Source organism: Corvus kubaryi, unplaced genomic scaffold, assembly GCF_017639235.1.
Source record: "Corvus kubaryi isolate FWS band 111438036 unplaced genomic scaffold, C.kubaryi_AGA036_p1.0 37361, whole genome shotgun sequence".
In the NCBI taxonomy this organism is placed as follows: Eukaryota; Metazoa; Chordata; class Aves; order Passeriformes; family Corvidae; genus Corvus; species Corvus kubaryi.
Genome location: NW_024581118.1, coordinates 4,859,632 through 4,875,386, shown reverse-complemented (window position 1 = coordinate 4,875,386; position 15,755 = coordinate 4,859,632). Strand labels below are relative to the sequence as shown.

Here is a 15,755-nt window from a genome sequence, read left to right as displayed (position 1 = left end):
AGAAACAGCCCATACACCAAACCAGCTAATTTAACTTCAGAGGCAAGGCAGGACAGACCTTATCCCCAGAACTGAGAGACTTCCATAGGAGATAAGCAAGTCAAGATACCTTTACGATAGCCTGGCAGGCCTGTTTTAACAATACCAAGGAAAAAATGTCATATATCAACAACGTAGTGGAGAGCAGTAAAGGCTCTGAGCTTACTCACGTTATCTCACTCTCCTCTGTAAGAAAGTGAGTCACAGTTCCAACAGTTTTACAAGACTTAGCACACACTAGGAGTGAAACAGCTCAGGACCATCAATCTTGGGTTTCCCCCTTGTCCAGCACCATGCCTTCTGCAGGAATTCACTCCTTGCCCAGAAAGCAAACCACAGTTTTCTGCTGCTTCTTCTTCCTCCTCCACTCCCCAACAGTAGCACACAATCCAAGTTCAAACACTCGCACTGAAATTTTACAGAACACACAAGTGTCTTCAGCCACCAGATACTAAATTAGGTACCCGAACAATAGAAAAGAAATATTGTAATCGATAAAAATAGGATGCAGCCAGACTCAAAATCAGCTTGTCAAGGAATCAGACACCAAATCCTATTCCAGACGTAAAATTCCTCGCTATGCACTAAGAAGAAAGCTGTAATAAAAATAAAATGACAAGAAAAAGCTATTACACAAAATCTGCCTTTTAAAATGACCCTATATCACAAATGCTACTCGTTCTTTGTGAATGTAACCAATTTGACAGGAGCAGTAACTGGAAACAGACAGCAATAGACACGTTGACATATTTCTACTCTTGATTTAACAGGGAACTCTGACTTCTTACTGGTTTCTAACCTGAAATAAAACAACAATGAAAGAGAAGAGAACCTCACTGTGCACAAAGAGGAGGCCACAGCTCATAGCAGCTGGTTTAGATCTTCCACTGGCTCTTCCTGGACAGGGAGAGTGGCATTTCCACAGACAGAATTCTGAGACCACTAGATCAAAGTCTGTGCTGTTCATTTATTTATATTATTATTTAATGGGTCACCAAAACTTTAAGACTTGCATAAACTTCAATTCAGCCTAAGAAAATTAGGTTTTTGAAAATAATTTTAAATGCTTAAGTGCAGAACATGAAAAAATTTATTTGTTCTAAAAGCCATTTCTTTTTACATACAGATGATTATATGGGTTCATATCGAGTACTTACTATGCACAGAGGTGCACTTTGGATGAAAAAAATGCAGTATTAAAGAGAAAACAAAAAAAGCTGCTTTTGAATAGAGTTACCTAAATAAATGCCATTTAGGTGAGAATATCTGGTGAATTTAAAAAGCAGAAATGTATGGGGGGAAAAGACAACCTGACTTCTCACCTAGAGCCCAAAGGGCAAGTGTAATCCATGACATACTGCTAGTTTCCTATTCTTCCCCATGTCTGGGATAAATATCCTCCTTTATAAGACAGTTGTAAGAGCATCCATGCAGGTCTTAATTCAGACTATTAACATGTGTGTGAGAACCAAAAAACCCTCTTTATAAGAAAAGTGTTTGGAAAACCCACACCCACACAGGATGCCCTGCAATTCTTGCAGCTTGGCAAAGATAGACTTTGCACTGTGTGTGGAACTATGTGCAGTGCAGCTTTCCATCTGAAGTGACCCAGTTGTTTGGGCTTTGAAGAGCAAATACTCCACTAGAAAGAACAACACCTCTGTCAAAAAAACCCAAACAACAAAACAAAACCCCAAACCAAATTATTCCCATTATCCTGTTGACAACAAAGCCTGTCAGTCCAGGTAGGCCTGCTTGAGAGCTGTTATTTATCGCCTCCTCACCAGTTTAATTCCACAGGAGCAGCCTAATCCTCCCGCTTTGATCAACTGCAAAACTGCTTGTTTGGAACAGACGGATGCGCGGAGCCGTCAGCGCCTGCAGTCACTCATCCCGTGCAGCTCCCAGCCTGGAAGTGAGCACCAGGCAGCACGGAACAGAGCTGCCTTCCTTAATTACAGACCAAGAATATTTGTAAATAAATAGATGTACAGCATGCTTATTAAATTTCCCATTTCTTATTAGGATCTCAGCAGATAGCTTTTCTCCCACGCACTGAAGGAAAGCCCAGGAAATGAATTTAAGGTCGTTGGGCAGAGGTGGGTGGATTCTGCCTCCTCTCTGCCTCTCTTCAGAAACAGCCACAGGCTTTGCAACCCAACTGGGAACTTTCCTCCCCACCAACAAAAAATTCCCCCAAGCGTGGTGTGCAAGAGCAGCACCGGATAAAACAGAGGGAACTGGCTCTCAGATGGCACACTCCCTGCTTTGTTTAGATTTCAAATAGCTATTCGAGCCTTTGTTTTCAGTTCAAATAACCTCTTGTCACCCTCGAACACGGGAAACCGAAGATCAAGATAAATCAACTTTCCAAGGAAGCTCACGGCAACGTTATGCAAAACAGAGAGAATTAGTGCAGCGAAATCCAAGCGCAAAGCAGCTGCACTCGCTTCCAACACAGCAGAGCTGAGTCGAACTAAAATCCAGAAGCAGGACTCAGTATTAAAAAATATCAACAATGTCAGTCTTGAAAGATTAAAAACTGAATGAGGACCCAACCCAAATCTGTATCTCTGCCTTAAACAGACCATACATAATGCTTAAGCAACTAGGTATTGCACATGAAGCACTTCCTTATTTTTGCTAATTTCCGTAAATAGACTTAAAATCGAAAAACAGAGACTGACAAAACACCAGCTCCCAAGCAGTCCAAGATGTATTGCCTTAGCCTAGCCAATGGACTGGAAAAAGTGAAGACGAGAACGGGAAGAGAACTCACAGTGGCAGTTTTCTCCATTCTGTTACAGCTAACTATTTTCATCTGACAAAATACAGTTAATTAAAATAATACCACCTCTTTGGGTTACAGTTACAAGGAACTCCTAAAAGATGAAAACCTCATATATTATGCTGAGATGTTTGGGTTTACTTCCTCTATTTAAAAATCAGCAGAATCACATGGTCTGGTAGACATTTGCAAAAGAACTTAAGGAAGTTGTGAACTTAGCACTACATCCAAACTTCTTCCCCTTCTTTTTTTTTTTAATTTAGATTGTTTCAAGTGGATCTCCTGCAATTAGCATAAAGTGATGATACAGCAACATTACAGCACCAGAAACTGAACACTTCATTCTCCAGACTTATGTTCTCACAAGAAGACCATTTTCAAACTCCAACATGATCTTGGCTGAAGTAACTGCAAAATACTCAGAGAAAAGAGTGCAAGCAAAAAGTTTCACAGAAATCCCACCTTCTTGCAATGCACAGAATAAATCCCCGTGCAATATTTTAATTTTGCACTTCCAACACAATTCAGTATAGGAGTTAACAAAAATAAAGCCCTCTGGGTACCAGAAAGTTAATGCAAACTTGAAGATAAAGGTTGGAAGGTACTATCCAGTATTAAAAAAATAAATAAAAAATTGAAAGCCCACAGTAACAACAATTATCTTGAAGTTCTTGTGCCACTTCCCCTTGCTACAGCAGAGAATCATTCATTTATCTGCTACTGCACATGGTGCTTGTCCAGCAAAGGTAACAGAAAAATTGAGAGTTTGGCCAAGAGCCATAACAGCAACTCCCCAGAGGATCAGCATAGCTGGGAGTTATGCTGGGGAAAGGCAGGAAAAGAATAATGACACAAGCTTTTTTAACCACTCTGAGGACTGAAACGGTGCATGTAAGTGAAACTCTCAAATAGACGTTGAACTAATCATGTACAGAACAGCAGACAGCGCTGTAATTCCTCTTCCTAACTTGATAAAGCTTCCAAACATCTCAGAAAATAATTATCATACACGAGACCAGCCACCATGAGCCACATGCCACTGCTGAATGCAAAACAAGAGAGGGAAAATAAACCAAAACAAAACAGAATGAGAATTGCAGCCAAGGTTGAAAGAGGGTGACAGAGCAGAAAGATCTCTTCCCAAACTCACCCCATTGTGACCCATATACCTCAGTAACCATGAAATCACTCCCAAAACGGATGGAGATGGCAAAACCCTCTGGCATGCCCTGCTGACCACACAAAAAGGATTCAATAAGATTGCCTCACATGTAGAAGACAGCAGAGTTGCTACAATTAAGGTTTGCTGCCTTTGGTTTCAAACCAGCCAATTAACAGATCCCTGTAGGTTAGGTAAAGAGACCAAAGCCTTTAAGCACTTGCTATGAAGGTCTCGTGTTACTACTGAAATACCAAACTAAAGGATTTGGCAACTGAGCCTTAACATATTATATTACCAAGAGCAGGGGGAACCTTCTCAGCTGGTGAAGGGTTCCTGCATCAGCAACCCCTGACTGACAGCTGGGCTGTAGCAGCCCCCCTCTCCATGTCCCCAGGGAAATGAATTCTCTGTCTGATGACTAACTCATTACTCGGATTTGTGCTTAGGCAAGTCCAAGCCCAGATCAGGCACCTTGCAACACTGGATTCCTCCTGAGCTGGATCTGCTCCTTCTCGACTGCTACCACCACATCAACCCTGCTCAGCCCGCTGAGAACAACACCTGGAACTGAACCTGGAGGAGCTGCCTGAAAGCAGAAGAAACTGAACGGGAAACTGGAACAGATCAGTTCTAGCTGAGCTGCATTTGGAACTCTAAAACGGGAGGGGAAGATTTGAAAGCTCTTTCGTCAAGACTTTTGGAGCCTTTGAGGCTTGAGTTCAAAGTTCTATTTAACACCACTGGTAGCAAACAAATCTTCCCCTCCAAGAAGACATGGGTGCAGACAACAGCAGAGCCAAAGGCAGAGCTGGGGGAGAACAGCGCCCTCATGCCCATGGAAGTGTGAGCCAGGCAGCAGGATTCAAGCCCTGACCAGCTCCTCCTGGGAGGCTGCTGCACACAGATGAACACTCCTCTTCTCCCCTCACTGCCCTCCTCGGTCCTTCCCCTCCTGAGGTCTGACCACAAAAAGGACATCTGCTGAAGAGAACAGCAATAAAGCTGTGGCAGGCTCCCTGTTGCTGATATATTGCTAAACCTCACGCCTGATGCATGGGGTATTTTTGCAGGATCTGAAGTGCTGACCAGAACCAGCAGTCACTTTTCAGCAGGATCAGGACAGCAGATGGGGCTGATCAGGTGTGGCGAGCCCTTTAGGCTCAGCATCCTGTCTCTATCTTCTCTGCCTCCAACTGCTCAAAATTTCATTCACAATCTATATTTTATTGGCTTATCCTTTGAAATGTGAAGCTTTAATAAACAAGTCTTATTGATGTCGTAGTAATTAAATCCACACCATAAATGACTGTCATGTCAAGATCACCTACAGCATCCAAAATGTAATCGCTATATACACAATTATCACCTGTGAGCACCATTTAATCCAGTTTGATCACAGACAAGCAAAAGGTATTTTGATTTTTCCCTTTCCTTCGTCCTTCCTGGGAAGCTTTCTTGTCTCTAGATGACAGTGAACTGCAATCTCCTAAAGGCTTCAACAGCACATGAAACTTCCGAAAGTCGTTCTCCTGCACCTGTGTTCACCAAGGTGCAGGCAGAACCAAGCCTTGACCCAGGCTTCTAATGGAGAAGTGTGTTCTCCTGTGGCTGGGCAGGGGAGAAAGTGAACCTTTGCCTTGGACTGCTGCAGAGCTCAAGGACCACAAAACAATGTGCAGTGCCATATCAGGCTCTCAGATTATTTCTCTCCTTGCTTTCTAATTGCTACTTCTGATTAAGGAAGACAAAGTCACACCAAAACACTGAAGTACAAGCCAAATTCCATTAAGCTATTTATAGAATTCACTTTATAGGTCCATCAGCCAATTCTGCTCATTATTACCCCATTTTACTGCCTCGCCTGTGACTCACTCCTACAGCTGAGCCCATAAAGGGCCTGAGTTCACTGTTAGCAACCACGCCATACATGCTGCTGATGCTCTGACACACAGCACTAGAAACAAAGAAATTCATAACAAACTCATATAAACGATCAATCAGCTGGAGCAGGAGAGAATGACAACAAAAAATGGGGGTTTAGAGCAGCAGTGCCCATTTTTCCCCTACAGCTGACCCATGACAGGAGTGACAAGCAGAGAGGTTGGCACTGAACCCTCTGCCTCGGCAGAGCCGTGCAGGGATGGGATCCCAGCAAGGAGGCTCCAGAATAGCAGCCTTGGCCACGTGTCAGAACAAGTCTGCAACTGTGGGACAAGACAGATCCCAAGTTATCAGCTCACCCGCGCTGATCTTTGCAGCTCCTCTACACTTTGCCCCACAAAGACATTGGGAGCATTTAAAAAAGCATGCAAAGCAATTATGGTAAAAATAAAACCAAGGTTATAAACACAGTCTGGATGCCAAATTTGCCTCTTTTTCTATTTAGAGCTGGCATTTCAGCATGCAAAAAATTCTCACTCCCCCTCTAAAACGTGTGCCTGGGGCTTTATAGCACATGCAAAATAAATTGCATTTATATTGGTATGTTATGGGATGCAATTCCCCTCTCCTCGAACACACTGCCTTGCCTCTCCTGTTTAGTCAAATAGCCTGCCAGCTTCTCATCAAGAAGCAGAAATTGGTTTTCCATCTCCTAGGAGATAAACAAGGCTTCCCCCTTGCAGAGGGGAAGTCGAGCTGCTGAGTGCACAATTTGAGGAGAGGCAGTGCCCAAAAAGGCTTTGCACCATGCCAGTGACGTCTGTGCCCTCTGTGGTCCCAGTCGCCACCCCGGACAGAGAAAAAACACTTTAAAAAGTAAATTTATGTATTTTCATGCAGTTTTCTTTGTGATTTTTAGTTAGACAACTCTGACTCATGGTGCTGCTGCCTTACAACTAAGGGGTTTTACATACTCTTGTCGTACCACACATTAGTAAAAGATGCATTATACCTCTCCACAGTTTCCCCTTCTCAGTTTCCAAAAGAACTGAATTCTAGGATCAGACTTTCACACTTAGGCTGTACTAATTCAGGGAAAAAAGGTTACCACACTCAACAAAGGCAGCATAAAATAATCTAAAATATCTTAACTCCATGGCCATGTAATAAATAGAATAATATAGAAATTTTTGAAGTGATTTTTTAAACAGTGGCTTTGTAAAACCAAGATGCTGTAGTTTTGTCGTTTTAAGCTGTAACTAAAGTTAAAGATTATGTATTTACAAAAAGCACAATTACATTTTAAAACTAATTCATTATATTTTACAAAAAGGATGTCAGCCTGTAAGGCTACAGATACCACGTTAAAAAAAACCCAACACAGATGAAATATGCATCTAGCTTTCATTTTTACTTCAAAATCAGGAAAGACACGTCACCACGACTGGGCTGACTTTTCACCACACTGTTGCTAATTGTAACATTACTTAATCAAAGACACAGACCTCCTCACGCTGAGGGACCAATTATGCAATAGGCTCTGCATGGTGTGGCCTTACAGCAGATTAGGAGAACCCAAAGGACCGCTTTAGGAGGAGGGACAGCCTTTGGTCCTCCACCACGTCACACAGAGATGTCACCACTCCATAGGCATTGGCAGGCTGGCCATTTTTCTAAGGCATCTTACAAGCAGCTATGATGTAGAAGAATGAGATGTCCTTCCAGGACACTCTGCTCACTCCCTTGCCCACAGCATGCATTTTTGAAGAGAGAGAAACCGATCAAACTTAATTCATGTTGCATTATTCACTAAGTAGCTACAGTCTCATCCAAAAATCTTAATTGTCTAATAACTCAAGTCACCTATTTCAAACGCAACGCCAAAGGAATGACCAGAAAGCCAGAGGCTGCCTCAGACACGTACACACTAAATCTTGCTGTTAAGACGCCTAGTGAAGCCTTTTTTTGAAACAAAGCAATAAATACTGGCCTCTTGCATAAACATGTGCAGTGCTCTTCATGTGTACAGCCACTGTGCTGTCTGATGTCTCACTGCTGTCCCAGGAGTGCGGGCTGTCAATCTTCCAGCTTTGCAAATCTGCTTTTCAGCCCTTGAGTTCTGACCATTAGCATGAAACCTGGCACATTCCAGCTAAATTATGAGCACTGTTAATTCCTCTAACCACAGACTGGCATCTTAATATATGGGAAAGCAAATGCAGGAAGGAAGAAGAAAAACATCAAGGCACAGCTGAGCATTTCCAGGGCTGCTCTTACCCTACACAAGTCATTAAGGAACCATCTACACCCGTTCTGCAGCAGAAGGTTTGCAGACCTGCCAGAGAAACCTGCCTCTAGGTCCAGCCCTTTCCTGTGGGCCAGCCTGGACTGCCAGGTCCAGCTTCCACCGTTACCTCCTGTGCTACACCCAGCTCTTGGATCATGCCGGGTTTAACACCTCTCAGCAGTCAGTACCATGGAGGCTGAAGTAAAGAAGAAAAGGGCATGGACAAAATTACAGAGCAATGGTGAAGGGTCTAGAGGGGAACCATGTGAGGAGAGGCTGAGATCACTGGGTTTGTTCAGCCTGGAGAAAAGGAAACTCATCACAGTCTGCAACTTCCCCATGAGGGGAAGGAGAGGGGCAGGCACTGATCTCTGCCCTCTGGTGCCCAGTGACAGGGAGGGAATGGCCTGAAGCGGTGCTCGGGCAGGTCTAGGTTGGGTATTAGGAAAAGGTTCCTCACCCAGAGGGTGACTGGGCACTGGAAAAGGCTCCCCAGAGAAGTGGTCACAGCACTAAGCCTGTCAGAGCTCAAGGAGCTTTTGGACAGTGCTCTCAGGCACATGGTGTGACTCTTGGGGATGCTGCTGTGCAGTGATAAGAGCTGGGACTCTATGATCCTTGTGGATCCCTTCCAACTCAGAATATCCTATGATTCAACTAACTGCCTGTTCCTAAGCCTTGAGCCTGTTCTTTGGTACACTTAGGACTCGAGTTCTTCGCACAACACGAATGCGTCAGAGCAGTCTGAGCTGCTGCTGAAGTTACACAGAGCACACCACAAAGCAGAGGAAAAGGCAGAAGGCTTCCTCAGCAGCAACACAAGTTTCCAGGCTTGTGCACACAGATGAAGGAGAGTATCATCCACGAGCTGGCCATGGGGCAAACGAAAAGGGTGAGGAAGTCCAGCATTTCCACTGACCACAATCACGAACTTCCTTCATAAAGGAATGGTGATGAGCCTGCTAAACCACCTACCCCCCATGACCTTCTTGGTTACCCTGTGTGGTCCCACACCACCCTGAGAGCCCCAGGGAGGCTCCCACTGGCTCCAGGAGACTTTCTGAAACAAGTGGTTTCTAAGAACTGGAAGAGTTCACAGCAGCTGCAGGCAGGCCAGGACCCCGAGCACACCAGCAGGCCCTGAACCTACTCTCAGACCACAACGTGAGAGCCCGTGGTCTACGGGACAGTAGCGACATCAAACCTTGTACTGGCTGCTTGTCTCCACAATCAACAATCACTCGGTCACTACTCATCAGCCTGGGGACAGACTTTCTAGCAGGGCTGTTGTGTCAGGACAGGGGACAACGGTTTTAATCTGAAAGAGGGTCAGTCGAGATTAGATACAAGGAATACGGTTTTTTCACAGTGAGGGTGGGCAGGCCCTGGCACAGGGTGCCCAGAGAAGCTGTTGCTGCCCCATCCCTGGAAGTGTCCAAGGCCAGGCTGGAAGGGGCTTGGAACACCCTGGTCTAGCGGGAGGTGTCCCTGCCCATGGCAGGAGGGCTGGACTAGATGACCTTTACAGGTGCCTTCCAACCCAAACCGCTCCCTGATTCCATTCTATGACTCCAGCTCTGTGCAAAACCTGACCTTTATTCCACATCCACGTTACACTCATTACTGGTTAAGCACAATCCAGTCTGTTTGTGCTCAACACCTCAGAGGAAGCCACTGCACCAGCAGTGTGGGTGGGTGTGCTCTGAAGGCACAGACAGCGGCAGGGCTTGGTACAAAGCAGTCTCTGTGTGGACTTGCTGTGAGCACTGAACCGCTTCTGACAGCAAAGTGACTTTTACATGAACACACGGTACTCCACATTTTCACACAGGCATCTGTGCTCCAAATATTTTAGTGAGCATCCAGCTGTTCTCTCTGGACCCTACTCCAACCATATGCACTGTTTACCTTTCAAATTTTATTGCTCCAGGGAAGAGGAACCAGACATCATCTCCTTCTCTAAATGCTGGTACGCAGCCAAGTTCTCCTCCTGTCCACCGTTTGCACACTCTGGGAGCTAACGTTTTCCACAAGCCCAATAACCTATTTTTCTACAGCTAATCCAATACCTGGCATCAGGTCTCCAACTGAGAAGAGGACTGTCACGGGATTATATTCATTTTTTTGTTAGTTTACATACTAATTATAAATACAGAGGCCTTCAGACTGAATTACAGCCTACACAGAATCAAGGACCTGCATCTGGGGTGTCCTCATGGGTGTGTGACAACACAGTGAAATAAAGACAAAGCATTAATCTCTTTGTGGCTGCTTCTGATGTGCAGCACTTCTGTTGAAGGCTCTTTTAAGCCTTAAGCATTCCCATGTAAACAAAACCTCAACCTGCTACAAAGTAATCTTGTGCAATTGGAAATAAATGTTTATTTTGAAATAAAAAGAAGACATCTGCATATACACAGACAAATCAAAAGCCTTTGATCAACCCTTCAAAGCATGTCTGCATTTAACAAAAACTGTCAGGCTCGTAACTTCCTTTGGAAAGAAACAGAATGTGATGTCCCACACCCTACTTATTCACCAAGATTATTTATCCCCCTAAAGAATATTGTTTTGTTTATTCAGTAACACAAATAAATCCAAACTAAAGATTTGTAGCTGTCAGTTAACAGGGCAAGTGCTTTACTAATGAAAGCAGAAACAAGGGTGGAATAACATGGGACACATTGCCAGTGCTGGCACTCTCAGAATGTCCCAAACTTGCACCTCTTGCTTTCCTAATCCATCATGAGTAAACAGGTGGCCACAAGGATTACAGGCACCAGCAGAGGATCTCCATCACCACTAAAGCTTTTCCCCTACCAATCAATGTTACTTTAATGCCACCTCTTACTTTTGGGTTTGAATTCTACCCTAGAGCACCCATATTCCCCACTCCTACCCCGTTACACCATTCCACCCCACAGAACCAGTGTGATCCTTGTTTGAAAGGTGCCACTGGAATTCAGGATTGGGGTTAAGTAATCTCCATAATAAGAGGATACAACGGGACGCTCTTGTACCATCTGATATTACAACAACGATATCTGCTTACACGAGTATTAAAGGGAGGTTAAATTTAAATATCTGAAAGGCAGGTATTCTAGGAAATAATATTTAGAGTGGCCCCTGTCCATTCGAGCAGATAATCAGGATGAATAATTTACAGCTGCACTTCCGTGCCCGCTGCAGCCGAGAAGAGAGGCACCATGAGGAGCTCGGGGAGATGCCGACACAGCTGCTCACCAAGCGGAATAATCAGGAGCACTCCGAGCAAGAGTGGTCCAGTAACCTGTTTCACTTAGGTGACAAATAGGACAGAAAGGAGTGGGAGGACAAGGAATCAAAAAAACCCAAAAAAAACCAAAAACACAACAACAACCCAAAACCAGCATGGACCCAGCGAGTGAGGTCAGAATTTCATGCTTTTGCAGGACTGCACATTCTGCCTCAGAGGAAAACAGAGCTACACTCGGGTTTCACCTCTAAATCATCACAGATTCTTGCCAAAGGTATTTTAGGGTCAGGAAAGGGTGCCTGACCTGGCACACTGCATTCAGGCCTTCCTGCTGTGCCACGGGGACCCAGGAGCTGTGAATGATATCATGGGAGCAGCATCCACTCACCCCGACTGCTCCGGTAACAGCGAGCAGAACGCAACAAACAGCTAACAAAGCAAACGTGCTCCAAGGAACTCTCCAGAAAGCCAAGCAAGTCTCATCGTACAGCTGGGAATCCAGCACCACTTGATACCTTTTCCAGTGATGTGCACGGGATTGAATTAACAGACTGAACACTAATTTAGTCCAGATGTTGCTCAGGCGGAAGGATGGTGCAGGTGTCATCAGGGGAGTGCCTTGTAAAAAGATGAGAAGTATCTGGAGGAATAACACTGGCATATAAAAACTATCATTACAAAGGAGACAGATGGATGAAAAAAAAAAAAAGTGTCTTTGAACAGATTAAAGAAATCCATGTGTACAGCTAGGAACTGCCAAAAAAGACATGCTATGGTCTGGAATAACTCTCATGAAACACAGGGAGCCACAGCACCCTGCAACTGCGTGAGGGGACAGCTATAAACAACCTCCTCCTACCATACAGCCTTGATAGGTTTTGCTTATCCACATCGACAAGGTTTTTGTTAAAATCACAGTCTGTTTATTACCCGAAAATAGGAAAAAGCAGATAGACATAGGTGTGATTCAATGCAGCACAGTGAGAAGGGTCACCACATAACCACAGAATATATTGCACAATTTAGAGCCAAGATCCTCTTCCCAGCAGCACTTTGTCCACTCAAGTAGCACAAGGAACTATCTCTTGCAGAACCTAAGAGCCATTCTGAAGTTAGGTTTGTTTACCCATCCACAAACAGAAAATGCCTAAATACAAACCCAAAGGAAGTTACTCATGATGGATGGTTCACCTATTACCTGCCTTGCCTACTATTTACAGCAAGCCTTGGTTGGGTAGCAGGTTTTTTTCATTGTTTTAAAGACTTTCCAAAGTGCTTTCAGCATTCTACTAAGCAGTAGGAAGCATTTCTATCGATACATAAATTTTATTGACTGACATGGTAAGCAGCCTGCAGCAGAAATCTAAGAAATTCATTCACAAATGCCAGATTACACATCCAGCTGAGCAGAATAAGAACCAGAACAGTCGCAGCTTTGCTGTACAAAACTCCCTTGTCTTCACAATCCAATATATTATCCAAAGATTAGCTTACAATTCATGCAAGGTAAATCAAAGCCAACTCTGCAGCTTTGCAGCATGTCTGTGATCAACTAGATCAATTAGCAAATGGATTTTAGTTAGACCAGTCTAAAATGAGATTACATTAGGCTCGTACTGGGAGGCTGGGTTTCAGTAGCACAGCCCTGGAGTTTCTGTGCTAAGCTCAAAATAACACAGAAGTATCCATTGCAAAATCCATATTAAACTGGAAACATGCAGGCCAACAGCCAGCCCCTGACAACAGCGGCTACATTCCCTCCCAAAATGCAAGGAGCTTACTCCATCTCCTCTGATAGGGACTAGAGCAGTGTTTTGGGCACAGTTTGTGTGCAGTCATGCACTAAACCTGGCCTAAAGCTTCTATGAACAAAGGCAGAAGGGCTCAAAAAGGAGGAAGATGTAAGCAACAGGGACTGAGAAATGGTCTTGATCCATTTCCAGCACAAAAGGTGAAGGAATTAGTGTAACTGCTCTCCACTTAAGGGCGGGTCAGGCAGACAGACTTAAATAGGAGTGGTTCAAAACAGTTTGGATTATATTCTCTACAGTACAAAGACCCAACCTCTCCAAAAATGAACGGAACATTGTTCTACTGATGGAAACTGTCTTAAGTCATTGCTTTCCTTTTGTTGAGGTTTTTAAAGCATCAAAGGAGGCAGAAGCACAAGTTAAAATCCTTACAGTGCTTAAAAGAACATAAATATAATACTATTTTATTCTTCACCTCTTCTTGCTTTGCCAAATACGTTTACACACAAACACTACAGCACATTACAGAACACCACTGTAACACAGGCATTGAAAATAAAGAAATCAAAATGCTGAACTATAACACTTTACAACTAGGAACTCAAGCACACCTTGAAATCCTAGATATCCCTGGCCAAGCCCAGTAACTCACATTCCGACATCAGCCTACAAAGTTTCATTAGCACAGACACCATTTGCTCACATTGTCAATAATAAACCAATGGACAGAAGAGAGGGGGGGAAAAAAAGTCTTATAATTGCTCCAGTCTCCCATAAAGATAAGGCTGGGTTTTCAATAAAATTGGTAGGTTGTCTTCAAAAGTTAATATAGTCAGTTTGGCCTGCACAGAAAACTTCAGTTGCTCTTAGTCTTATGCTGTTGGGGAGAAAGGTTTGTGGGTGGGTTTCATGCAATTTTGCTACTCAAAATAATAAAAGCAAGACTTTCCTCTTTGCCAGTGCACGTTGAGTTTTCCAAAGATAACCCACAGATTTTGGATTCTGGGACCATAACCTTTAGAAACCTAGTTCTAGGACCTGCACTTCAGATTCATTTAACAAAATTAGCAGGATGAGTAGAATGAGCTATGAAGTGTCAGGTTAAACCTAAAAATTACACCTACCTGAGCATTGCTTCCACAAAGTTTTCAGCTTGGAATGCACCTCTGAAGAGTTTAAGGACAGACTGCCCCATCCCACACACACTCTCTTAACCTATTAATTATTGCAGCTCTGGTTTTAAAACCTCAATCAAAGAGCAGGTGGAGTTAAATTTAAAAAAAAGACCACATTATATTAACTACATCACACCTCATTTCCCATTTCTAATCAACAAAAGGAAAGTAATCAATGACCTAACACAAAGAGTGACCAGCCTTACTGATGTTAGACAACTGACTGCACCAGGAGCAGCACTTGTTCTCCTGCTCTATAAATATGAAAGAAGCCTGGAGCCATGTCCAGAAATTAGTAAAATTAACTCTGCAATCAAAGTGAAAATAATAAAGGTAAGGAGGTTATAAATCAGTTGGAAATCCACATGAAGGACAAGAAAGTAAGGAGTGAAGCAACACAGAGGCAAAAACTCTTCAGTACTTCAAAGACAGCAAAAGGAAGAAAGATACAGAAAGTAAAATGCTCCTTTATGAAATGTTGCACAGATCATCACTTAATTAAACAAACTATTCAAAACGCAGTGAGCTTAAAACCAAACACCTTACTAGAATACTCTAGAGCAGTCAGAGGCAATAAACAGTGCAAACAAGAAGATATACACGTGCAAACAAGAAGATATACTCATGTCTGCATAGAAGAGGCAGCACAGCATTCAAGGAGGACACAGAACAAAAGGATGAGACTCTTCCAGCTCACATCACCAGTAACAAACCGGGAACCAGTGTCTCTCCAGCACAGCTGTCTCCCAGAGTGGCTGGCTCTCACAGGAAAACAAAGGTCTATTCTCAAACAATGAAGAAAGCACTTCCACCACTGAATGACCTTATAAGCAAGAGGAATCCAGCTGTTGCTGTCTCAAACTATACAAAGACATTTATTGTCCCAATGAAAGAGGACAAAGAGTCCTAACAATCAAAAATAGCATGCAGGCTGTGAAAGGACAGGCATTTGCCCATCAGGATATTAAGTTTACCAGTTTAGGAGGACTGAGGACAGAAAAGTAGTGGGACTACGTGTCCAGCGCCCAGAGCCAAGAAAAACACAAGTGTGGGTTACAATTTGCTTACCTTCTATAGAAGGGGCCTGGTCCACAGCCGCATATAGCATCTCTTTCAAAGCCTGCAAGGGAGAGGCAGAGAACAAGGAACACCGTTAGTATTAAAAGAGAGGAAAAAAAATTACACTGTTTTGATATGCCTGTTTGAAAACAAAAGCAATTAAAGCCCTTTTATCCTGCAGACGGGCACAGAAAGCTACGGTACGTGATGTCAAGGCTATCACACGTATTTCTGCTCACAAGTAAAACAGGTTCATGTTTACTGACTGCTTTGTCTAAAGCCTGTTATCTTACTAATCTATAAAATTTATTCCAACTGTACATTTCAACATCTTCCTTTGGAAAAATGTTTCCCAGTTGGTAGGATGCTAAAGGCTTT

At 43.5% G+C, this 15,755-nt stretch overlaps 1 protein-coding gene across 1 annotated transcript in view; it reads right to left on the bottom strand.

Annotated features, from left to right (window-relative positions):
• The window catches only part of XPR1 (xenotropic and polytropic retrovirus receptor 1), a 102,990-nt gene extending 87,535 nt beyond the window's left edge, over window positions 1-15,455 (bottom strand). Inside the window, exon 1 of the mRNA XM_042033924.1 lies at window positions 15,387-15,455. Coding sequence (XP_041889858.1) covers window positions 15,387-15,426 — 40 coding nt within the window. The 5' untranslated portion in view covers window positions 15,427-15,455. The remainder of the gene's footprint in view (window positions 1-15,386) is intronic.
• Between the last annotated feature and the right edge of the window lie 300 nt (window positions 15,456-15,755).